The sequence below is a fragment of the Armigeres subalbatus genome, chromosome 3 (genome assembly GCF_024139115.2).
Source record: "Armigeres subalbatus isolate Guangzhou_Male chromosome 3, GZ_Asu_2, whole genome shotgun sequence".
NCBI lineage: Eukaryota > Metazoa > Arthropoda > Insecta > Diptera > Culicidae > Armigeres > Armigeres subalbatus.
In genome coordinates, this window is record NC_085141.1 from 368,279,694 (window position 1) to 368,304,228 (window position 24,535).

The 24,535-nt window shown below is 39.6% G+C and overlaps 1 protein-coding gene across 1 annotated transcript; it reads right to left on the bottom strand.

Annotated features, from left to right (window-relative positions):
* Window positions 1-6,639: 6,639 nt before the first annotated feature.
* On the bottom strand, window positions 6,640-23,135 carry LOC134223541 (delta-aminolevulinic acid dehydratase). The gene is made up of 4 exons (XM_062702717.1): window positions 22,581-23,135; window positions 21,882-22,482; window positions 21,367-21,483; window positions 6,640-6,959 (listed from the first exon to the last, which is right to left on the bottom strand). The coding sequence occupies exons 1-4, from the start codon at window positions 22,688-22,690 to the stop codon at window positions 6,807-6,809; spliced, it is 981 nt and encodes a 326-aa protein (XP_062558701.1). The 5' UTR covers window positions 22,691-23,135; the 3' UTR covers window positions 6,640-6,806.
* Window positions 23,136-24,535: the final 1,400 nt, after the last annotated feature.

Genomic DNA, 24,535 nt, shown 5'->3' on the forward strand with positions numbered 1-24,535 from the left:
TCGTCATCAACAATGTTCGGTACCGACGACCGCCGTGATACGACCTAGAGCGACAGAAGCAACCTGATGTTGCCACTGCCCCTCTTGAGGACTGCTGGAATACAGTTAAACCAGCCATTTAAGACGCAGTGGAACGATTGGTTCGACGAAGAGTGCAGACAGATTCTGGAGAAGGACGCAGCGCGGGCGGTCGCGCTGCAGCAAGGTACCCGGCAGAACGTGGAACGTTATAGACGGAAGCGAAGACAGCAGACCCGCCTTTTTCAGGAGAAGAAACGCCGCCTTGAAGAAGCGGTGTGCGAGGAGATGGAACAGCTGTGCCGTTCTCAAGAAACACGCAAGTTATATCAGAAGCTCAACGCATCCTGCAAAGGCTTTGAGCTGCGAGCCGAAATGTGCCGGGATAAGGATGGGAGCATCTTAACCGACGAACGTGTGGTAATCGAAAGGTGAAAGCAGCATTACGAGGAGCATTGGAATGGCGCTGAGAGTACGGCAGGGAAAGTCAAGGCAGTGAAAGTCAAGGAAGGAAGAGATGACTACGTCAGTTCAGCGGACGATAGAAACTAACCAGCCCCCACCTTGAGGGAAGTTAAGGATGCCATCTAACAGCCATCAACAAGAAAGGCGACAATCTGGAGTGTGAGAACTTTCGAGCGATTACCATCCTTAATGCCGCCTAGAAAGTGATATCCCACATCATCTTCCGACGTCTGTCACCATTAGTGAATGAGTTCGTGGGAAGCTATCAAGCCGGTTTCGATTACGGCCGCTCGAGAACGAACCAGGTGTTTACTGTACGGCAAATCCTTCAAAAATGCCGTGAATACCAGGTTCCAATGCACCATCTGTTCATTGATTTGAAGGCGGCATACAACAGTATTTGACCGCGTAGAGTTGATGGTGTGCAAAACTGTATGATGATTTCGGGTGCACACTTCAGTTCGTTCGAATCGCACAGGGGACTAAGACAAGGTGATGGACTTTCGTGCCTGTTATTCAACATTGCGCTAGAAGGTGTCATGCGGAGAGCCGGGTGTAACAGCCGGGGTACGATTTTCAACAGATCCAGTCAATTTATTTGTTTCGCCGATGACATGGACATTGTCGGCCGAAGATTTGCAAAGATGGCCGAACTGTACACCCGCCAGAAACGTGAAGCAACAAAAGTTGGACTGGTGGTGAATGCATCGGAGACAAAGTACATGCTTGTGGGCGAAACCGACCGCGACGGGGCCCGCCTGGGAAGCAGTGTTACGAAAGACACATACATTCGAAGTGGTCGAGGAATTCCTGCCTTGGATCCTTGTTAAGGTTGATAACAATGATAGTGGTGGAATACGATGGCGCAGTGAGCGAGGTGGGCTGAACAGGTACAAAACGACTTGGCGAGCGTGGGGCGCATTCGAGGATGGAGAGATGTGGCCTCGAACCATGCATTGTGGTGTCAAATTGTTGATTCAGTGTTATCTGTTTAGATGTAAACTAAATACCTAAGTGAAATGAAATGTAAAAGTTCTCCATCCTGGGCGGCTACTCGGTTCATCCTTTACCTAGGTCCAGGTCAGATTCCCGTCGACTTGCTTTATTTCTTTACTGAGCCCACGTCGTCACGAACCCCTGCTGCGATGTCCCGCCATTTCAGCGCTTGCTAGCAGGTTTCGTCTCCGTTCCTTCATAACGTGTGGCCGACTCACCTCTATTAGCGCTCTCGAATTGCTATTGAAATCGGTTTCTGATGGCATCGTCGATGAAGATCGCCATTCGTGATCTAGTTGTGAGGCCACCAGGCCTGAATTATAAAACGTAGACAACAGTTGATGAATACTTGCAACTTCTGCGCGTTCTTTGGTGATACACACCAAGTCTCACTGGCGTATAACAACACAGATTTCAAGTTAGAGTTGAATATTCGAAGCATGATGCGGTGACTAATCTGATTGGATTTCCACATGTTTCGTAAACTCGCAAAAGCATCAGTCCTAGTCTTCTTGATCTGTCTTTCTATGACGATCTTGGTTCGGTCGTCCAACGCTGACTGCCAATAATTACAGTGCTGACAAAAAAATGAGTAGTCCATCGTTTACACTACGATTCCCTCTTTCCTTCTTCAACATCTAACAACATTTAAGGAAAATATCCACCGAAGGAACAGTAAAACATGGACCTATCAGTTATACGGTAAACTTTTGTGTTGAAGATCGTTATGCAAGGATATAGATGATGAACCATGAGTACAATTCGATTACAAGATGCTTCCACGGGACCAGTTCTACACGATCCATGCTGGTCAAGTTTTGGTTATGCTGACAAACCAGTTTATTTAGAAGAATTATGCAAGAAAGCAATGATTTTGCAAGCAATGTGACACTGTGAAATGTTCTCAAATCCATTGCAATAACCGATACAATAACAGTTGATGTGTACGTTCGAGAATTTTTGTAGCGGTGGCTACATACCATTGTCCGAACACCATAACCCAGTACTATGTCGGCCAGATTTGGCATGAGTGTATTAAACAATATATTTATTTCTTTATTTCGTCAACCGACGTAGACTAGTACAAATACATATACATGTTTTTTTTCTTCCGTAATGCTATAGTAGATTACAGTCAAACCTCCATGAGTCGATATTGAAGGGACCATCGACTAATGGAAATATCGAGATGTGGAATAGAAAATCCCTGGGAAGCTGTTTGAAGGGACCATCACAGTAACCCAGAAAATATTTTTCAACATAGCAAAATTTGCTTCCATGAGTCGATATCGAGTCATAGAACATCGACTCATGGAGGTTTGACTGTATGAAATACAATAAAAAACGTAAAAAATTTATTTTTTTTTGCTTTAGTTGTTTGTAATTATGAATTTAAATTGTTGAATTTCTTACGTTTGTTTTTTGAAAATATTGTTGCCGAGACATTGTTAAGTCAATAGCTTCGCAGTGTTGATTATAAACAGCCGTCATACGGTTAAGAGGTCTAAATTTGGCATAACTTGTTCGGCGGTGGTTAGTGAAAAATAATGTCCTATGTCGAAGTACCCGAGAAGGTATGTAAAAATTTAATTTCCACAAAATTTCAGTTGAGTCAACACGTTGAGATACTATATCTTTAACAAATGAAACCGTTGCAAACTCTCGACGCTGTTTCAATGTTTGTATGTTTATAAGCATGCAACGTGATTTATAAGATGGAAGAGGAAATGACGTCCAACCTAATTTACGAAGAGCGTATAGTAGAAATTGTTTTTGTACTGATTCTATTCTTTCTTCATGTGTGGTTAAGTAAGGCGACCATACAATGCTACAATACTCCAGTATGGATCGTACATATGAAATATATAGTGTTTTGATTGTGTAGGGATCCTGAAAGTTGAAACAGAAGCGCTTGATAAAGCCTAGCATATTATTAGCTTTGTGAATGATTGTGTTATAGTGATCAACAAGAGTTAGTTTTGAATCTAAAATCACTCCTAAATCCCTAACTCTTTCACTTCTTTCTACAGTTTTGTTTCCTAGTACAATTTGTGTATTTGGTGTTGTTCTTTTTCTGCTGAATGATATGATGTTGCATTTCTTTACATTTAGTTGCAATATAAAACCATGTATAAAACATCTGTATTTCATTCTGGAATACGCTAATGTCGCCTTCATTTTTTATTTCCATAAATAACTTTATGTCATCGGCATAAATTAAAAGCTTTATATTTTTGAGAATGAGGGAAATGTCATTTACATACAATATAAATAAAAGAAGGCCAAGATGGGAGCCTTGTGGAACTCCTGAAGTGACTTGAATGGGATTGGATTTCTTTCCATTAAATTTAATTATTTGTTGCCGGTCTGTGAGGTAAGATTCAAGCCATCTAAGGAGTCCTGGCTCAATTCCAATTTTTTGCAATTTGAAGAGTAACAATGGAATGTCAATGCGATCAAACGCCTTGCTAAAGTCAGTGTACAGAGCTTCCACGTAGTTACCATTATCCATCGCATGTAGAGTATAATCAATGAATTCTATTAAATTTGTAGCGGTTGAGCGACCTTTAAAAAATCCGTGCTGTTTATTTGTAATTCTGTTTTTAAGTTGTGAAAATAATTTTTCATTAATAATGGATTCAAAAAGTTTGGGAATGCAAGAGATAATGGCTATTCCACGGTAATTACGAATGTCCGATTTTTTGCCCGATTTGAAGATGGGCACAAGGTAAGAGCTTTTCCATACCCTGGGAAAACTTCCGGATTCCAGTGACAATTTGAAGAGCCAAAATAAAGGTGCCGTCAGCTCTTTAGCCAGACTCTTCAAAAATACCGGTGGAATACCATCAGGGCCAGAGCCTTTAGATGCATCTATGTTTTTAAAGCGTTTAGAATATCGTTTACCATGATCTGATTAACACCAATATCCTTAGCAAATTCTGGGACAGGCGCAAAAAATCAAGGTCGCGATCTTGTTCCGAAGAGGTGGTGTATATTTCTTGGAAGAAATCTCCAAAAAGATTACAGATGTCTTCTGAGGAATTACCGACGCGTTCATCTAGATACATGGATGATTTTAATTTTGATTTTACGTAATTGAAGAAGTTCTTTGGGCATGACTTTATTTCGTTTTCTGTTTTCGTATTATACTCTTCAAATGCTACATCAATTGCTAGTTTTAATTGATCGCAGATGTCTAAATATTTTTCCAAATTTTCATTCGAATTGTCTAGTTTGTAATTTTTATGTAATTTTTGTTTGCGATTCCTTAAATTTTTTATCTGTCTATTATACCAAATTGGACATTTCGAATTTCCGTTCCGCCTTTTTTTCCTTATTGGAACCTCTTCAGTAATAATATTAAAAATGATGTTATAAAAGACATCAACGGAAGATTCGATATTCCCTTCATTCTCTAAAATTTGCTTCCAGTTTAATCTACTTAGCTTATGTCTTATGTTGTCATAGTTTGCTTTATGGTAATCAAGGACTTCTTCGAAGTCACAGTCGCTGGGTTTTTGATAATCATGAACAAACAGAGAGTATTCAATAGCTGTGTGAAATGTTTCGTTTTTCCATAAGGGATTCAATGATTCTGACACACAAAAATCTTCCTGTATATTCGTTAATAGAAAGTCTAGGTAGCAGTTCTGTTGATTCTTAATATGATTGATTTGGTTAAGCCCTAAGCTGGCAATTCTATCAAATATAAACAGTAGTGTTTCATTTTCCCCAACAACTGGAAGTAGGATTTGCTCATTCTCTGAATCCGGAATAAAGTCAGCGGTGCGTTGATTAAAATCTCCATAAATATGTACTTTGACTTCAGGTGGAAGTTGCGATAAAATTTCTTCCGCAGTTTTTAAAAAGCTTTCATAAGAAATTGTTTGCGCATGGTCCGGCGGAAAATACACAGAAGAGAAAACATGGGTTTCTCCTGCAATATTAGATTTCACCCAGACATGTTCAAAGTTCTTGTATTTTTTGGTAGTTATTATTTCTGAATCAAAATTTGTGGAGATTGCAATTAGAACTCCACCGCCAGACTTTTTGTTAGATTCTGAGAAATCGCGGTCATCCCTGAATACATTAAAGCTACTTCCAAAAAGTTCTTCATTCCTTACGCTTTCATCCCACGGTAGTACGGTACGCGGTAGTCTGGTACAAATCGAAAGGCAGCGGACTCCATCACAACTTGTGAAAAAATATTGAAAATGTAGCCTAAATCATTGACAAATAGTCTGTGCTGAAGCTACTATATGCTCAAAATTCCACTCCTGCCTTCGATATCGAATAAGTGACGCTGTACTGCAGAAAAACATAGTAAAGGATATAAAACCGAAACAATTATCAGTTTTTCCCAAAAACCAACGCCGTAATGTTATTTTTAACCAGTGCTTATACTTTCTGGGACCCCCTTTATGTTAGTTATGTTAGTAATATTTTAAATAGGTACATATTCAATTATGGATGATGAATATAAAACGATTCATGCCACAAAGTGAAAAAGGGCGGTTAAATCGTGAGATGTGTTTACAAGCGAAACCTAGAGCGGATTTCTTTAAGCTTGATCTCAGTTTAGAATCCCTAATCTCTTGCTATGTTTGTCGTCAATGGGAGAGGATTCTGTGAAACATTGTAGATTGAGTTGATTGTACTGCCGCGTCTCGCGAGAGCTCTGAGAAGCAGAGAAAGTTTATATGTTTTGATTGTTTTCGGAGTCAAATACCTTTACCTTCGAGAATATCGTAGTCGTACAGATGCAAGCGCGGCTGACTGGATGAGAAACGAGGAAAGAGGATTTGATGGAGAATGCATGAATGCATTCGATTGTTTGTTTTTATTTATGGTTGGTGGGTGTGGATGGATGCTGTGTGGTGAGGTAAGAGCGCGACGCCACGGTTGGGTGGACGCCGCACAGTCCAAGAATTATTCTGCGATGTGCATAAACGTGGTGAAGCATGGAAGGTCGTTCCGCGAGTGTTTTTCTTTCTTTGAACCGTTGTTGGCGAGAAGCAGGTGGGTTGGGTATGAAATTCAATCGAGACACAAAGGAATGCAATGTTTTGATGCAAGTGGGGAAATTTGAAAATGTGCGGGATGAATAATGTAATGAAAACTGAAGTTGGAGTTTGCCCTTTTCTACAACGAATGTTTAGATATGTTTAATTTAAACGTTCATATATTTATTTTGAAACGATCAGGGAATTTTCCGCGTAATAATCAATCGCTTAGAACACAACCTACACCTACATCTAAACTACCGGAAACAAACTCAAAACGACAGTGTTGAAACATCATCAATTAAAACGTGTTGTTGTGCCGGATCACAGCCAATCGAGTAGTGTGGGCGTAAAGTACGTAATGATGCAATCTGCTCCAGCACGTCGCATCCCGACAAGCACCTCCCACAGAACGGTACGTAGATCGAAAGCACCGATTTTGCCAGCATTCAGCAGCATCGAGTATTCGCCAGAAACCTGTAGGAGACAAACCAATTAGTGAAACATTTTCTGTCTAGTTGTGTTGCCTATTTTTATCTGCCATTTATTGGAATTTCGATTAACTAATCGATAGTTTAGTAATCGTTGCTAAGGTATCGTTATATGCAATAGATTTAGTTTTCTGATTTTTGAGAAATATTTGGAAAATTAAGTAAAACATCAGACAGATGCAGCTGTTTTTCCAGGAGTAATTTGTAAACCTGATGTCATTAGTTATTATATATAGGGTTAGGCGGGGCAAAATGGGTCACGGGGTAAGATGGGTCAGGGCCGTTTTTAAGCATCGTATGCATTTTAATGTGGAGATTATGACTTTGTAGAAGGAATAATTTGGTTCTACTTTATTGTCATTCGATTTGATGATAAAATTTTATTTTGGTAGAGTATGGCAAGGTAAATTTTTTTCAGCATTGTTTCTTATGCGAAACACATTTTCCATAAAACGTGTAATCTCGTCGAGCAATCTAAAATTAAAACATTTTTAGTAATATAGTGAAAGTATTATAAGTAATGTAGGCGATGTTGTACTAACTGCATTAAAATAAATAAATTAGATCGAAAATTAGACATTCTAACACGAACTAGCAAATGGGGCAAGATGGGTCAGCACATACTAAAGGACATAGTTCGTATTCAAAACATATTTTTCATTGCTGATTATTTATTTTAGGGTTACTTTTGAGCATAATGATGTTAATTTGTTAATTAAAAATGTATATTTTTTGTCTTTAAAAAAGCAATACTCGGACGGCTTGTTTTCATAAGAAATTACAGACATTTTTAAATGTAGTGCCATTTCTTAATCCGAGGCTTTAAAATCCTTTTTTATTCAATAACATCATTGGCATTAAACTCATCTATCTGTGTGTAATTTAATATTGTGAATAAAAACAATATTAATTGCAGAATTTAAAGGTGACCCATCTTGCCCCGGCATTTTTTGATTGACAGAAAAATAGACTTCTACTTTAATGACTCAAAATGAAATAAAAAGTAGAATTTTTGTTATTTCATACCGCTGGCTTACAGATTATGAGCTATTCTTATAGATCCACGTTGAAAAGCTACATTAAAATGTTTCTATTTTGAGGCATTGAGGGTTCGCCTTAGGTGACCCATCTTGCCCCATCCTACCCTAAGTTAGTATGGAAATTACGGTGAAAATAAACCCTTATGTGAAAGGCCGTTCCGCGAGGTGGGCTACGAACTATTTAAATATAATCAATTCCTGCACAAGGAATCAAAAGCTGGGGTCAAGCTCAAGAGTATCTTCTAACCACATTGTGCATAGATTGAGAGTACAAGGTGGTACAAGACTCAAAAGTCCAAGTAAAAAATCCGTTGTTCTTGCAGACTGGGTTCACTTCTACATATCTACAGTTGGTACCACTGGCGGAGTTAAGCTGGGCACAATGCCCCACGTGACCAACCAAATCGAACATTTCCCTGAAATTTAATTGAATATGTACGCCAAATTGCTTTGAATAAAAACCTTCTATCAAAAGTTTGGTTTTGAGTGTTCCGATAGCCTTTACGTATACTTTGTGTACGAGAAAGACAAATATATATATAATATATACGCGAAATTTGTTGTGAAAAAGAACTGATTTTCTAGAAATTCAATTTTTTTTTCGGAATATGGAAACTTGGAAACTTGGAATTTCTTAGAGAATTCATTCTGAAATTTCTACAGGAATTCCTTCTAAAAATCCTTTGGAAATTCTTTCCTCTCCAGGAATTCCCTCCGAGAATAACCTAGAAAGTAACGCCAGTAATTCTTTTTGACCTTCCTCCAGGGATTCCTTCGAAATATTCTCTGGAAAGAACTTTGTTAATTCATTAGAGAATTCCTGCGGAACTTCCTTTTCCTTTCAGTAAAACCACACAAAATTCCTGCAGAAATTATTCCGAAACCCTAAAAGAACTTTCGGAAGAGTTTCTAACAGAAATATCAAAGGAATTTCCAAGACATCGATTTGAGTCTTTCAGAAAAAAATGGACTGAAGTAGGCCTTGACCAGGCATGATGTTTTTTTGCTCCGACATATTTTTTTAAATTTTCTCTAGTTTCAGGTACGAAGATTTTTAAATCATTGGTGTTTCAAGTTTGTTCAAGTTCGATGCTGAAGACCTATGATCTTATTGATCGAACAAGGGTCGCATTTCGTCTCAGTGAATGTTCGTTAGGTTCCGGGGGTGGCGTCGTCCGATGTTCCATACGAGCCAGTGAGATGATAAGCGGACGTTTGTTAAGTATTATTTTCATATTATCTCTCGCTTTCTTCTTGTGTATTTCTTTTGTCTTTGTTATGTTATGTTAATCTCTTGTTGAATCTACTTGTAGATTCTTTGGTAGATGCTTTGTTCCTTTAAACCATTTAGTCTTTAAAACACACAAACTCGTTTCGACCGTTTTTGTTTAACTTCACAGGAAATATGATGCATTTTTTAGTCTTATCAGAATTCTTGGCAAATTCTATGGCAAATATCCATGGTTTACAATTTTTTAAAAGTTTATATGATGAGCGATTTTTTACGCTGGGGGACTAAAACTGACCAAAACCTTTCCGTCCACGTGGTATATGGACATCCCCAATCCGATTCTGCATGAAGTTACCAAAGAAACTCTAGAAGTAGCTTCCAAATGATTTCTAAAAGAATTTCTGAATAAACATCATTTTCAAAAACAATTTCCCGAGGAATTCCTGGATGAAGTTCTAGAGAAATTTCTGAGTGGAATCTCGAAGGGATTCCAAGAATTTCTTAATTGAGTTTCGGAAGGGATTTCTAGAGAAATCACTGGAAGAACTTCTTTGAGAAAATGCAGAAATTATTGCCGAAGCGATTCCTAAAAAAATTGAAGGAATAACATGAAAAAAAATGGACTTAATAAAAATTAAATTCCGCAGAAATTCCCACATCAATTTCTAAAGGAACTCATAAAGACGAAGAAATAATAGGAATAAAAGGTACGCCGGAAGGTTTTCCTAAAACAATTTTCGTATGTATTCTAAAAGGAATTTCCGAAGGGTTTTTCGTTGTAGTACCAAATAAATTTCCAGAGGAATTCCTAAAAGATTGTTTGAAAAAAAAATCTAAAAGAATTACCGCATAAATTCCTGGATAAATTCGTGGAAGAATGTTTGAAGGAGGAAGGGAAAGAGGAATTCCCGAAGGAATCTAGAAAAAAAATTCGAAAGGGCTTTCCAAAAAAAAGAAATTAAAAAAAAAAATCCGAAGGAATTTCAGGAATTATTACTAAAACAATTTCCGTAGATATTCCTCCGGTATCTCTGAAGAAATTTTCAAAGAAATTTCTTATGGAACTTCCGAACGGAATGGCCAAATAAAATATTGAAAAAAATTTCAACGTTCTAAATTTTTTACAAGGTTTTTTTAACATTCCTGCAGAAACTTCTTCAGAAAATCCTTCGGAAATTACTTTGGAGATAAATAAAAAATTCCTTTGAAAGTCCCTCAAGATATTCCTTCGAAAATTCAAAGAAGGAAGTATGAATAATTAAAAAATAATTCGGAAATTCCTTAACTTTTTTTAAATAAATTTCTTTAAAAAAATCTTTTAATTTTTTTTTCAAATACCTTTGGAAGAAATCCTCTCGAATTTTTTTTCAGAATATCTTTAGAAAATCCTTTAGATTTTTTTTTCAGAAACCGATTCAGGATTTTTTTTATATTTTTATATATATTTTAGAGATTCTTCTTTCTCAAGAAATCCCTTCGGAAACTAAGAAGATATTCCTGGAATTCCTTCGAAACTTCCCTCAGGATTTTTTCTTAGCAACCCTTCCAGAAATTTCTCTAGGCCTTGGGAGAATCCTTTTGAGATTTCTTTGAGCATTCTTTCGGAATTCTTTCCAAAAAAATATTTGAGAATTTTCGGAAATTTCATTTGGGAATTATTTCGAAAAATTCTTTCAGGGATTTGGAAAGAATTTTATTCTTTTACCAAAGGAATTTCTGGAGAAATTAACAAAGGCCTATCTACGGTTTTCCAGTAGAATTCCTGGAGAAGTGTTCAAAGGAACTACTGAAGGAATTTTATAAATTATTCCTGGGGGTGTTCCCAAAAATATTTCTGTAGTTTTTTTCTGGAGAAATTTTAGAAGCAATTCCTGGAGGAATATTGGGATTGCAGTTGATCCATCCTCAAGCAGCACCTTTGTCATAAATGAGTTACTGTTACTTTAAATCTAGACCTACATTTGAAAAGGGCGTTACAGCCAAAATTTATTCCTTCTGATTCCTCGCCTACATTTATAGCTATATCGGCACCAACATTTCAAAAGGGCGAAACTGCTTTTGTAAACAAGATCTTATCACGTCGCTGGTGGACTAATTTGTGCCCACCCACGCATTCCCGCGCCATTTAATGAAAGAAGATAATTCGCTGCTTCTGTCAGTGGCGTTGGATTGCATGGGTGGAGTCAAATTTGATCACCAGGGACGTGAGAAGCTTTTGTTTACAAAGCAGTTTTGCCCTTTTGAAATGTTGGTGCCGATATATGTGGACTAAGAATTAAAAGGAATACATTTTGGCTGTTACGCCCTTTTCAAATGTTGGTCTAGAAATGCTACTTTAAATGTTTGCTTATATATAGCCAAATCCAGTCCTATATGAGTAACTGCAACCAAATCGGTGTAAATTGGGTTACTCGAATCATCATCATACTGCTTCGGATATTCTCAAGAATAGCATGGGAATTTACTTTAGAGGTTGCTTCTCTTTCTTAAGGAATTCTTTCTAAAATTCCGGAACAACAATTTTCATTCCATAATTCCTTAAGCAATAGTATTGCGATAGTATAGGGTGCCAATGAAATGTATGTGTGAAATTTGAGCATCGAATTTCAACGGTTGGGTCAAAAGTTTCATCTCCTCAAAAAAAAAGTCCCCATGCTAAATTTGAGCTCAATTGGACTTCGTGAGGGGTTTGACCAAAGCGGTCAAAGTTAGCCTTTTTTGAAATACAAAAATTTGGTGTTTCAGGAAAATTACGAAATCGATTTTTTATGCCATTCATTCATTTATTTAGTCTACATCTATACAGATAACACTGAATCAACAATTTGACGCCACAATACACGGTTCGAGGCCGCATCTCTCCATCCTCGAATACGCCCCACGCTCGCCAAGTCGTTCTGCACCTGGTCTGCCCATCTCGCTCGCTGCGCTCCACGTCGTCTCGTACCTGCCGGATCGGAAGCGAACACCATCTTTGCAGGGTTGCTGTCCGGCATTCTTGCATCATGCCCTGCCCATCGTACCCTTCCGGCTTTAGCTACCTTCTGGATACTGGGTTCGCCGTAGAGCTGGGCGAGCTCATGGTTCATTCTTCGCCGCCACACACCGTCTTCTTGTACACCGCCAAAGATGGTCCTAAGCACCCGTCTCTCGAATACTCCGAGTGCTTGCAAGTCCTCCTCGAGCATTGTCCATGTTTCATGTCCGTAGAGGACTACCGGTCTTATTAACGTCTTGTACATGACGCATTTGGTGCGGTGGCGAATCTTTTTCGACCGCAGTTTCTTCTGGAGCCCGTAGTAGGCCCGACTTCCACAGATGATGCGCCTTCGTATTTCACGACTAACGTTGTTGTCTGCCGTTAGCAAGGATCCTAGGTAGACGAATTCCTCGACCACCTCGAAGGTATCCCCGTCTATCGTAACACTGCTTCCCAGGCGGACCCTGTCGCGCTCGGTTCCACCCACAAGCATGTACTTTGTTTTGACGCATTCACCACCAGTCCAACTTTTGTTGCTTCACGTTTCAGGCGGGTGTACAGTTCTGCCACCTTTGCAAATGTTCGGCCGACAATGTCCATGTCATCCGCGAAGCAAATAAATTGACTGGATCTGTTGAAAATCGTACCCCGGCTGTTACACCCGGCTCTCCGCATGACACCTTCTAGCGCAATGTTGAACAACAGGCACGAAAGTCCATCACCTTGTCTTAGTCCCCGGCGCGATTCAGAAAGAACTGGAGTGTTCGCCCGAGATCTTCACACAGTTTTACACACCATCCACCGTTGCTTTGATCAGTCTGGTAAGCTTTCCAGGGAAGCTGTTCTCGTCCATAATTTTCCATAGCTCTACGCGGTCTATACTGTCGTATGCCGCCTTGAAATCAACGAACAGATGGTGCGTTGGGACCTGGTGTTCACGGCATTTTGAAGGATTTGCCGTACAGTAAAGATCTGGTCCGTTGTCGAGCGGCCGTCAACGAAGCCGGCTTGATAACTTCCCACGAACTCGTTCACTAATGGTGACAGACGACGGAAGATGATCTGGGATATCACTTTGTAGGCGGCATTAAGGATGGTGATCGCTCGAAAGTTCTCACACTCCAGTTTGTCGCCTTTCTTGTAGATGGGGCATATAACCCCTTCCTTCCACTCCTCCGGTAGCTGTTCGGTTTCCCAGATTCTGACTATCAGTTTGTGCAGGCAAGTGGCCAGCTTTTCCGGGCCCATCTTGATGAGCTCAGCTCCGATACCATCCTTACCAGCTGCTTTATTGGTCTTTAGCTGTTGAATGGCATCCTTAACTTCCCTCAAGGTGGGGGCTGGTTGGCTTCCATCGTCCGCTGAACTGACGTAGTCATCTCCTCCGCTGCCTTGACTTTCACTGCCTGTACTCTCAGCGCCATTCAGATGTTCCTCGTAGTGCTGCTTCCACCTTTCGATCACCACACGTTCGTCCGTCAAGATGCTCCCATCCTTATCCCGGCACATTTCGGCTCGCGGCACGAAGCCTTTGCGGGATGCGTTGAGCTTCTGATAGAACTTGCGTGTATCTTGAGAACGGCACAGCTGTTCCATCTCTTCGCACTCCGCTTCTTCCAGGCGGCTATTCTTTTCCTGAAAAAGCGGGTCTGCTGTCTACGCTTCCGTCTACAGCGTTTCACGTTCTGCCTGGTCCCTTGCTGCATCGCGACCGCCCGCGCTGCGTTCTTCTCCTCCAGAATCTGTCTGCACTCTTCGTCGAACCAATCGTTCCGTCGACTTCGACCCATATACCCGACGTTGTTCTCCGCTGCGTCGTTAATGGCTGCTTTGACTGTATTCCAGCAGTCCTCAAGAGGGGCCCCATCGAGCTCACCCTCTTCCGGCAACGCTGCCTCGAGATGCTGCGCGTATGCAATGGCGACATCAGGTTGCTTCAGTCGCTCTAGGTCGTACCGCGGCGGTCGTCGGTACCGAACATTGTTGATGACGGATAGTTTTGGGCGCAGTTTAACCATCACCAGATAGTGGTCAGAGTCGATGTTAGCACCACGATATGTCCTGACGTCGATAATGTCGGAGAAGTGCCGTCCATCAATCAGAACGTGGTCGATTTGTGATTCTGTCTGCAGTGGCGATCTCCAGGTGTACCGATACGGGAGGCTGTGTTGGAAGTAGGTGCTGCGAATGGCCATATTCTTGGAGGCGGCGAAATCAATCAGTCGTAGGCCGTTTTCGTTCGTCAGCCGGTGAGCGCTGAACTTTCCAATAGTCGGTCTAAACTCCTCCTCTTGGCCAACCTGAGCGTTCAAATCTCCTATGATGATTTTGACGTCGTGGCTTGGGCAGCTGTCGTACTCAGGTTCCAGCTGCGCGTAGAATGCGTCCTTATCATCATCAGTGCTTCCGGAGTGTGGGCTATGGACGTTGATTATGCTGAAGTTAACGAACCGGCCTTTGATCCTTAACCTGCACATTCTTTCATTGATCGGCCACCACCCGATCACGCGCCTTTGCATATCGCCCATCACTATGAAAGCTGTTCCCAGCTCGTGTGTTGCCGCAGCTCTGGATTACTACCATGATTACCTCTAAACGTTCGCACCATTGATCCCTTCCAACCAACCTCCTGCAGCGCTACGATGCCGAATCCACGGTCCTTGAGCACATCGGCGAGTATGCGTGTGCTCCTGATGAAGTTGAGAGATTTGCAGTTCCACGAACCGAGTTTCCAATCGCTAGTCCCTTTTCGTCGCAGTGGTCTTCGCCGATGGTTCCGGTCCGTACTCTTATGCCATATGTCTAGGAAATGCATAAAACGTCAAGATCTGGTGTCACCCCGAATTTTTTTTAATGACTTCTTGGGACTTTGAAAACGTCTGGGATTTTTTTTTATTTTCCAAATGTCTTTAAAGTGGTTCTCGACAATGATCCGACGGGAACAAGAAGGCGAGGTGCACAGCGGGCAAGGTGGATCGATCAGGTGGAGGACGATTTGCGGACTGCGTGGTTGGCGAAGTGCAGCCATGGACCGAGCTGAATGGAGAAGACTTTTATGTGCAGCACAGGCCACTCCGGCCTTAGTCTGATAATAAATAAATAAATACAAACTGAGCAAATTCCAATCCGCGAAATTCGCGACTGCAAAAAATAATGGTCATTAGAAACACATTTCAATATAAAACTAACCCGAAGTGAAAAAGTAATTTGAAATTCCGTTTCTACGTCACTGTTGCAACAATGTATTGAATAATAAAGTAGAACTAATTTCATGTTTTTGCCTTTCTCGTATACAAAGTATACGTAAAGGCTATATGCTCCAAAAACAAACTTTTTATAGGAGGCTCGGAGATCCATAGTGTTATATACCGATCGACTCAGCTCGACGAATCGAGGTGATGTCTGTGTGTGTGTATGTGTGTGTATGTGTGTGTGTATGTGTGTGTATGTGCGCAAAAGTTTGCCAAAAGTCTAGCCCATTTTTCAGGCACTTATCCTTAACCGATTTACAACAAGTTGCGTTCGACGAAGAATCCTGTCCCATTGTTTCCTATTGAAAATTGGCTGGATCGGACTATGGGCTCAGAAGTTATGGTCAAAATACTTTTTGTTTAGACAACAACGAGTGGAAAAGTCTAGCCCATTTTTCAGGCACTTACCCTTAACGGATTTGCTTGCAACAAGTTGCATTCGACGCAGAATCCTTTCCCATTGTTTCCTATTGAAAATTGGCCGGATCGGACTATGGGCTCAGAAGTTATGGTCAAAATACTTTTTTTAGACAACAACGAGTGGAAAAGTCTAGCCCATTTTTCAGGCACTTACCCTTAACGGATTTGCTTGCAACAAGTTGCATTCGACGCAGAATCCTGTCCCATTGTTTCCTATTGAAAATTGACCCGATCGGACTATGGGCTTAGAAGTTATGGCCAAAATACTTTTTTTCATATAAAAGTACATTAAAAAGTATAGCTCATTTTTTGAGCACTTATCCTTAACCGATTTACTCACAACAAGTTGCGTTCGACGAAGAATCCTGTCCCATTGTTTCCTATTGAAAATTTGCCGGATCGGACTATGGGCTCAAAAGTTATGGACAAAATACTTTTTTTCATACCAAAAGTGCGTAGAAATTACTAACTCGAAATAAACGAGAAAGGCACCATCACCGCTAGGTGGATTAATCTGGGTTTTTTTTAAATAAATGGGTCCTTGCATTCCTAATAGCCTAGTCAACTACAAGCAGTAGAACATGAAAAATAATTGTATTTGTAATTTTGAAGAGGTATAATTAAAATCTCGTTGATCCAGATTCATTAAGAACTCTACTTTTCTAAGCTGATTCTGAAGAGAGGTCCTTAAATTTTACCCAACAAAGCTTGAAGAACTCTCTGACAAAAGGGTGCAGGGGCGGACAGAAATTACGGTAATGTCTGCGGATTGTCTAACAAATTGGTCGTGTGCTGTCGACGATTGGAAGAATCACTGCGCATTTGGAGCAGAGGGGTATGCAGGAGTTGCGCGATTGTGCTCCCAATGAACAGACAAGTACCAAGTCGGAAGGATTCCTGCGTGAGCAGTGAATCGTCAGAATTGCAACCAACCGTGATTTTCTATGAAGTCTTAATTTCTGTAATGTGCTCAGGCATGAGCAAACGAAAAAAAAAAAACAAGAAATTGCGAAATTGCAGAAACTTTTTTTCTTTGTTAATAACGTGATTTTTAGAGTTTAAAAGTTCTTCACTCGTCAACAGTACGATTTTTAGAATTTATAAGTTCTTCGCTCGTTAATAGTATCAAGACCAGGAGCACTTGGCAATAGGAGGAGGCAACCTCAGATCCAACCGTGGGACCTTTCATTGTCAAAATTTTCTTAAATTAAACTTGATAATAACATTTTGCAACTTGATACTTTTACTTATAAAATTGGGAAAAATCAGTTAATGGGTAAAACTGTCTGACGAATTAAAACTATGACGCAACATAACAAGCAACATTGATAAAATAAAAAATGTTGGCGGGGTAGGTCAATTGCATACAATTGTAAAATCGCGATTATCGAAAAAGTGCAATATAAAAATCCGACAACACTAAAAGGAACCGCGATTTTCGGGACTGGAGGAGCGAATCTGCGACAAATCTGCGACAAATCCGCGAAAAACGTGAAAATCGCGAAATCCGCGACTGTTGTATCAGCCCTGAAATTACTTCGCAGATAGATCCAGAAATTCTTTTGGGAAAAGAAAGATAAGAAAGTTGATTATTAGTCTAGCGTACTGAGGGTCATGGGTTCGAGTCCCATCGAAGGGAAAGTGGTTACCTCCAATACATTTTTCAAATCAAAAATCTTCCTCATAATGTACATACTTATTCACATCTGAGTTTTCAGAACATTGTAAAGAAAGATTGCTTAAAGTATTGCTTCAGAAATTCATTCGAATTCTTCGGGAATTCCTATGGAAATTCATCGGAAATACGCATATTGTTTTAGGAAATCCTTCCGAAATTCTTTCAGGAGAAATCCTTTGGGAATATCTTTATGAATTCTGTGTGGCAGTGAATAGTACTTAGATGAACTATGCAAAGATAATATACAATTGCTTTGATCCTATCGAAGTAGGCCTTGTATTAACCTCATCTGTGAGTCACATCAATAGTAATCGAATCAATCGAAGCAAGTAGTTGTCAGTCATACAAGGCGAGCTATCAGAATCACAATACTTTCGCTTGCTCCATAAATTCTGGTGGAGATTGCTTTCAAAGTTCGTTTAGGAATTCCTTAGATCTTTTTTGAAGAAATTGCTTCAGCAATTATTTCAGAAACTTCTTAAAGAAAATCTTTTAGTAATTCTTTAAGAAATCCCTTCAAAGACTCTAGAAAGAAATTCTTGGAATTCCATTGATTTTTTTTATAAATTCATAGAGGATTTCTTTCAAATTTTTTAGAATTCCTTCGGATATTCCTCCGGAGATTTTATTAGAAATTCTGTAAGACCTACGGATATTCGTTACTTTAGAAGTTCTTTCGAAAATTTCATCTGGAAACTGCTTCAAAATTTCCTTTAAAAACTCTTTCGGATATTTTCGGATTTCTTATTTAATTTTTCAGTGAAATTCTGGAAAAATATCTGCCGTCAAAATTTCCGGAATAATTCCTGCAGGAATTTTGTTTTAGTTCAAATATTTCCTGGAGAAGTTTCTAATTAAAGTTTCTTAAAAAAATTATGAAGGCTTTCCAGAGATTTTTCTGAAGAAATCCATTATCGAATGTCAAAAGGAATTTGTGGTGTTATTCCTGGAGGAGTTTTCGAAAGAATTTTTGAAGGATTTACTAATTTCTCCGGAGAAAAAAAAAAGGATTTCTCCTAAAGAAATTCCGGAAGGTATTCCTTGAACAATTTTTGTATATGCATTCCTGAGGGATTTTCAGAAAGATTTTCCTAAGGTATTTCCGAAGAAATTTTCAAATTAATTTTAAAGAAACTCCTGACGAAATTTCCGAACCAATTTCTAAAAGAATTTCCGAAGAAATTCTTAAAAGAATTCGTAGAGGAATCTACGCTTTTTTTTATTTTATAGAAATCCTTCTATGAATTTCCAAAGAAATGTCTGCTTTTATCTCCGAAGTAAATTCCGTAGAGTTGTCTGGAGAAATACCTTGAAGAAATTCCGTAAGAAATTTTAAAGGAATGTTCAAAGAAATTCTAGGAGAAATTTAAGAATGTCGGAAGTTCCCGCAAGAGTTTCTTTAAAAATTCAGTCTGGAATCCGTTCGGAAATTGCCACTGAAATTGTCTAAATTTTGTCCTGGAATTTCGGAAAGAATTCTTGTAGGAGTTGCTGGATAAATTCCCTAGGGAATGGAATTTCCAATGCACATTGGTCAAGGTAGCAGACAAAGTGGTGATAAGTTGTTCTAGCCAAAAAATAGCAGAGATAAAAAAGAACTTTGTTCTAAAAAGTTATTCCTAACGAAAAGGGACTTATTGGGGTTTTCATAAAAATTAGGGTAGGCCCATAGTCGGGGTTCAGCCAAAACGCACCAAGCGCCAACGAAAAATTACCGATTTTACTGAACAAACTTTCGTTTAGTAGATTTAATTGATCGTAAATGGTATCGGATATCCCTCAACCCCAAAACTGAGGACATCCTACTGCAAATGTACGTTTAAATCGATATGAAACTATTTTCGTTGTCCTTCTACGAACAAAATATCACAAGTCAGTCGATAAGCCGCTTGGTGCGGTTTGGCTGAATCCCGACCACATTAAAAAAATTTAAAAATAAACTTTTTTATTTGCAGAAATACGGACCGCAAAGTTGTAGTTCAGGCAGTTTTCAAGAATTTTGCCAAATAAATTTTTTCTCAAGCTCTAAAAATGGCTGCAAATTTTCAAGTTTACTTAGGGTGACCCTTAAAAAAGTAGATTTTTTTTCTTTAACTTTTTTGTTTCATATTTCTCATCCATGTGGAGTTAAGACCACTTTTTGAGCTTTGCAGGACGCAAATTTTCATGTAGGGGTAGTAGGGGCAATATGAACATACGGGGCAATATGAGCCACCCTCATTTTGAGCTTATTGACAAGTTTTATCATGTAAAAGTTATATGATCTTTAAGAGGATGCTACACATATGCATCAACGTGAAAACCGCATTAAAATTCAATTCAAACATGAAAATACACTTGAAAATGTAAATTTTCGCTGCATAGGCAAAATTATTATAAGATTTGAAGTTTATAAATAAGGTTTTGACACAAAACTGATTAAAATACAGGTCAAAAATACACCACAATCAAAAGATATATTAAAATTGAATATTGTACACACATGTTTGTATTGATACAAATCTGAATTTATCATAAAACTTTTTTTTCCCAAAACCAGTCTCTATGGGGCAATATGGGCATACCTGCACAGAGCAAGATATCAGGCCTTAAAATACGAACAAGTTCAAATTTCAGTAGTCAAATACAAGAATATTATCATATATGTAAGATTAATTACGGAAAAATTACAACAGCGCATTACTGCGATTGAAACAGAAAAAAGGACCATTGGCCAATTGAAATGTGGCTGTTCAAACGGTGAAGAGTGGCAAATCGGTTCAGTCCGCTGTTGTGCGGTTTTTTTTAATTTTATTTGGTATGGAATACTCACAACTGTTGTAGGAATATCATATTCTTCCATATTACGATACTTTTTTCGCCTAAATAAACGTTTTGGATGGGTGGCCCATACTGCCCCAAAAGGTGGCTCATATTGCCCCGTATAGTCGGGAACACACATTGAAATCAATACATTTTCAAAAGTGCATTCCAACAATTTCCAAACGCATTTTTCGTCATTCATCGACGTTATATGAAAGGTAACATTCTCTAGTATAAGTCAACTACTTTTAAACGATGTTTTTTGAGCTTTTCAGCGCTTTTCGGAACGATTTCCTTAGGTGGCCCATATTGCCCCGATCACCCCTACTTAGTGTTGCCATATCTCAACCGGATTAAAAGTTATTTAGGTTTTCCTTTGAAAAAAAAAAAAACTTTTTCTTCAAACGGCTGTATCTATGAATGACGCAAACACTTTTTCAATATATTTTCTTGACCTTATTCTACTACTTTCAGGCTCCATTTTAGGGTAATAAAATCAAGGGGATAGTTGAAAATAACGAAAGATTCAACAGCTTGATTAAAAAGGACTCTGTACTTAATCTGAAATCATAGTCATGAGAACCAAAGACTCATGAAAAATTGATGATAATATAACAGAGAAATAGAGCGATTTTCTCGCTAAAACAAATGACACAACATGGCATTTGTGGTTGAGGTTGAAAACATGCACAGAAAAAAATAATGAAAAATAAATAGCGCGTAAAACTTGACATGCGGAAATTGTATGCAATATCGACGATTCACGTCAAATATTGTGTACATTGTAAAAAAACATTAAAATGTTGTCTGTGGGGGAGGGGGGGGGGTCGTGGGCAAAACCACCCTCGTGGCTACGCCACTGCATAGATTGTGGTGAAATAAAATCAAATGATCAAAAATATTTAAAGTCATGTAGAATAAAACAGAATTCTTTGTGAGTTAATTTTTTTCATGTAAATAATTATAACATAATAATAATCATACTTCTTACCTGATAAATAAACAGCGGCAGTTCCGGATAGTCATCTTTAACCTGCTTGACAATGTCCAAGTAAGCCATGCCCGGTTTGACCATCAGCATGTCAGCGCCCTCTTCGACGTCTCGTTTCTATATTTTGATACCGGTGGTGGATAACAAAGGAATCTTCATCAGACCATTGGCACGAAATTAACCCAGCTCAGAATATGCAGCAAAAAATGCATTCGATGCTGAATAAATGAAGAGCTCTTAAAAACTTTCCTTCCATCCTGTAAAGGATACTACGGAAAAACAAAGAGCTTCTCCCCCACCCGGTCGCAGAAGGCATTGGCATTTGACTCGTAGCGTCGCCGGCCGCTCTCGCGTGTATGTTTTTGATGGCTCTATGCTACACATAGAGCAGAATCACAATTTCGAGTCACGTGGCGTCCCATCGAATGCACTTTTTGAATCAAAACAAACTATCAAAAACACCTCCTCTGAGACTGCGCATTATGACCAAAACTCAACATAACAAAGCTACATACCGCCGCTCGCTTGGCAATCCCCTTCGAACCGGGTGGCAGCTGGTAGCACTTGCGGTCACCGAAGGCCGGTGCCGATTTGGCCGCATCCCGGAACGGTCCGTAAAACCCGGACGCAAACTTAACCGAGTAGGACAGTACCGAGACGGTATTCTCCATTTTATTTTCCCGCAGAATTTTCTTAATCGCCCAAATGCGGTTATCCATCATGTCCGAAGGGGCCACGATGTGGGCCCCCGCCTTGGCATAGGCCAGCGAGATTTCCGCAATCCGTTGGATGCTGGGTTCGTTGTCGATGACTCCGTCGCCAGTGAGGACTCCGCAGTGACCGTGGCTGGTATACGGACAAAGGCAGACATCGCACGCGATTAACAAATCAGGGAACCATTGTCGGAGCTGGGGAAGGGCCCTGACGACCGGGTTGTTCGCCGAATCAGCCCCGCTTCCTGTGTCGTCTTTTGGGAGTTTTTCAACGACGCCAAACAGTAGAATCGATGCCAGGCCCTTCTCGACCAAGGGCGTTAGGTGCTTCTTCAGGGTGGTGATACCATACCTGGCTACGCCAGGCATGCTCGGAATTTCCTGAACGACCTCATCGTCTTCCCTGGAACATTGATTTCGATTAACATTTATTCAAATTTCATGTGCATCCTTAACGTGCACTGAAGAAAATCGGCACTCGTTTGTTGTAACAAAACTCACACTAAAAAGATCGGATACATAAGATTGTGCGTCGAAATGTCTATATCTTGACATTGTAGCTTCCGTAGCGTTGGATGAAAGATACTGCTGTGAAGCTTCGTTAGAGACATCTTGAAAAGAACTGATGACTACAAATGCACCTTGTAAGCTGATAACTAAAAATCACAATGTTTCGCTAATCGAAGCCGGTTTCATATAACGCCACTCACGAAATTCCGATAATATAGCACGTAACGAACAAGGATGATTGTGTAATTTTTGGAACAAATCTATGACCGGCGGCGATGAGTCGTAATTTGTACGTGCGTATTCGCTGTTCGACAGACTGTATCAGTTGGACGAATGTTTTGGTTAGCAAAAGGTGAAAGTTAATGCAAACTGTAGTGGTAGATGACTGATAAATTCTTCTTCATTTGAATATTTCTTCATTCGCCGAATTTATTGCACCGTCTATCACAGTATGCACCGATCTATTGGACCATTGATTAGTAATAAAAAAAATGCTTATGAAAGTAAATAAGTCGCGATCATAGCAGGCCACGTACCAGTATGTGAAGGAACTGCGAGAAAACACATATTTATGTTGTAGGTGTATGGATGTTTGTGGAAACATTTCAATCATAAGTTGCTTACCTTGTTGCATGCAAGTTTTAGTATATGTCGAGGGGTACATTATTCGAGTAAACATTTTCAATTTCGTGTCTAGTTAAGATTTTTACAATATTAATAATTTATTCTTATCAGTTTTTTTTCTCAGACAAATAATCTGAGAGAATAAATTTTGGCTGTTACACCCTTTTTAAATGTTGGTCTAGATATGTCGTAATTTGAATTTGACTATTGCCAGGGTTCGGATTTCTCACTCACTCACGCGACAACAGATCGCTCCACCATCCACTTTATCCGGATAAATTACAGTGCGATAAACTCCGGCACAAGCGATGGTGCGAAAAATTGTTATCCCTCTTCCCATGTTTCGTGAAAATCAAATGCTGCTTACTTTGCTTCTCCGAACTGATTGCATACGACGATGCGCCACGATAAGTAGTAGGTTCAAGACAGCAGTTTTTCTATTTGCTTTCAATCAGTTCGTGTGGTGGCGTGGTTATAGTGGGCGCTCTATACATTTTAAAATTGTTTTGGGTTCGAATTCCGTCGCGGACCTACATTTTTGTGAATATGCTTTTAAAACTTATCTGGAGAAGTGGCGAGATGGAGAATTTGGAGGCCCAAAATTAAATTATCCGGCAAGCCGCCGCTCGCGAGTTTATCGCCCGTCTTTCTATCCGGATAAAATATTGTGTGAGAACACTTGCTCAAAGGAGAATATGGAAAAATTGCACTCCGCTGTTGGGATCAATCCTGGGTTTTTATTCATATGAGTGAGAATTCCGAAGCCTGCTATTGACTCATCTTTTTGCGTTTCCGTTTGGTAATAGTGCCTTGTCTTCTACTTCTCTGAGTTTACATACCTCTATTGGACATTGTCGCCTCGCAGCTTAATGTTCAAAAACTACTTTTGCTTGACGCTCTTCGGCATACAAACAACGTGTCCAGCCCATCGTAGTCTGCCGTGTTATATAAGCTTAACAATAGTCAGCCCTGTTGGGGCGAGTTTCTGGCTTGACTAAAACCATCTTGACAGCAGTGTTCATGATGAACAGCTTCAAAGCTATAATTTATTGCTTATTATTTTATAATTCTAAATGGTTATACAAAATAAACTTACATTCTAGTGTACATTTCAAGCGGCCCAGAAATCTCCCTCACATCTTCACACTATTTCACTTGCAACTAAACACTTCTGAAGCAGTTTTAGTGGCGCACGATTTCACTGTTGCCCAGGGATTGAATTCAAAAGAGAATGAAAAAGTCTCTCACCTTAAGGTGATCTCTGTATCTTCTTCTTCTTCGATGGCTCACATTCCAACTGGAACTTGGCTTGCTTTTCAACT

Coding starts and splice junctions, on each gene's coding strand:
- LOC134223541 (XM_062702717.1), bottom strand. CDS start 22,690: ATGTCTCTAACGAAGCTTCACAGCAGTATCTTTCATCCAACGCTACGG. Junction 21,484..21,881: donor GGATTGCCAAGCGAGCGGCG/GTATGTAGCTTT, acceptor ATCAAAATATAG/AAACGAGACGTCGAAGAGGG. Junction 6,960..21,366: donor TGCCGCTGTTTATTTATCAG/GTAAGAAGTATG, acceptor TGTCTCCTACAG/GTTTCTGGCGAATACTCGAT.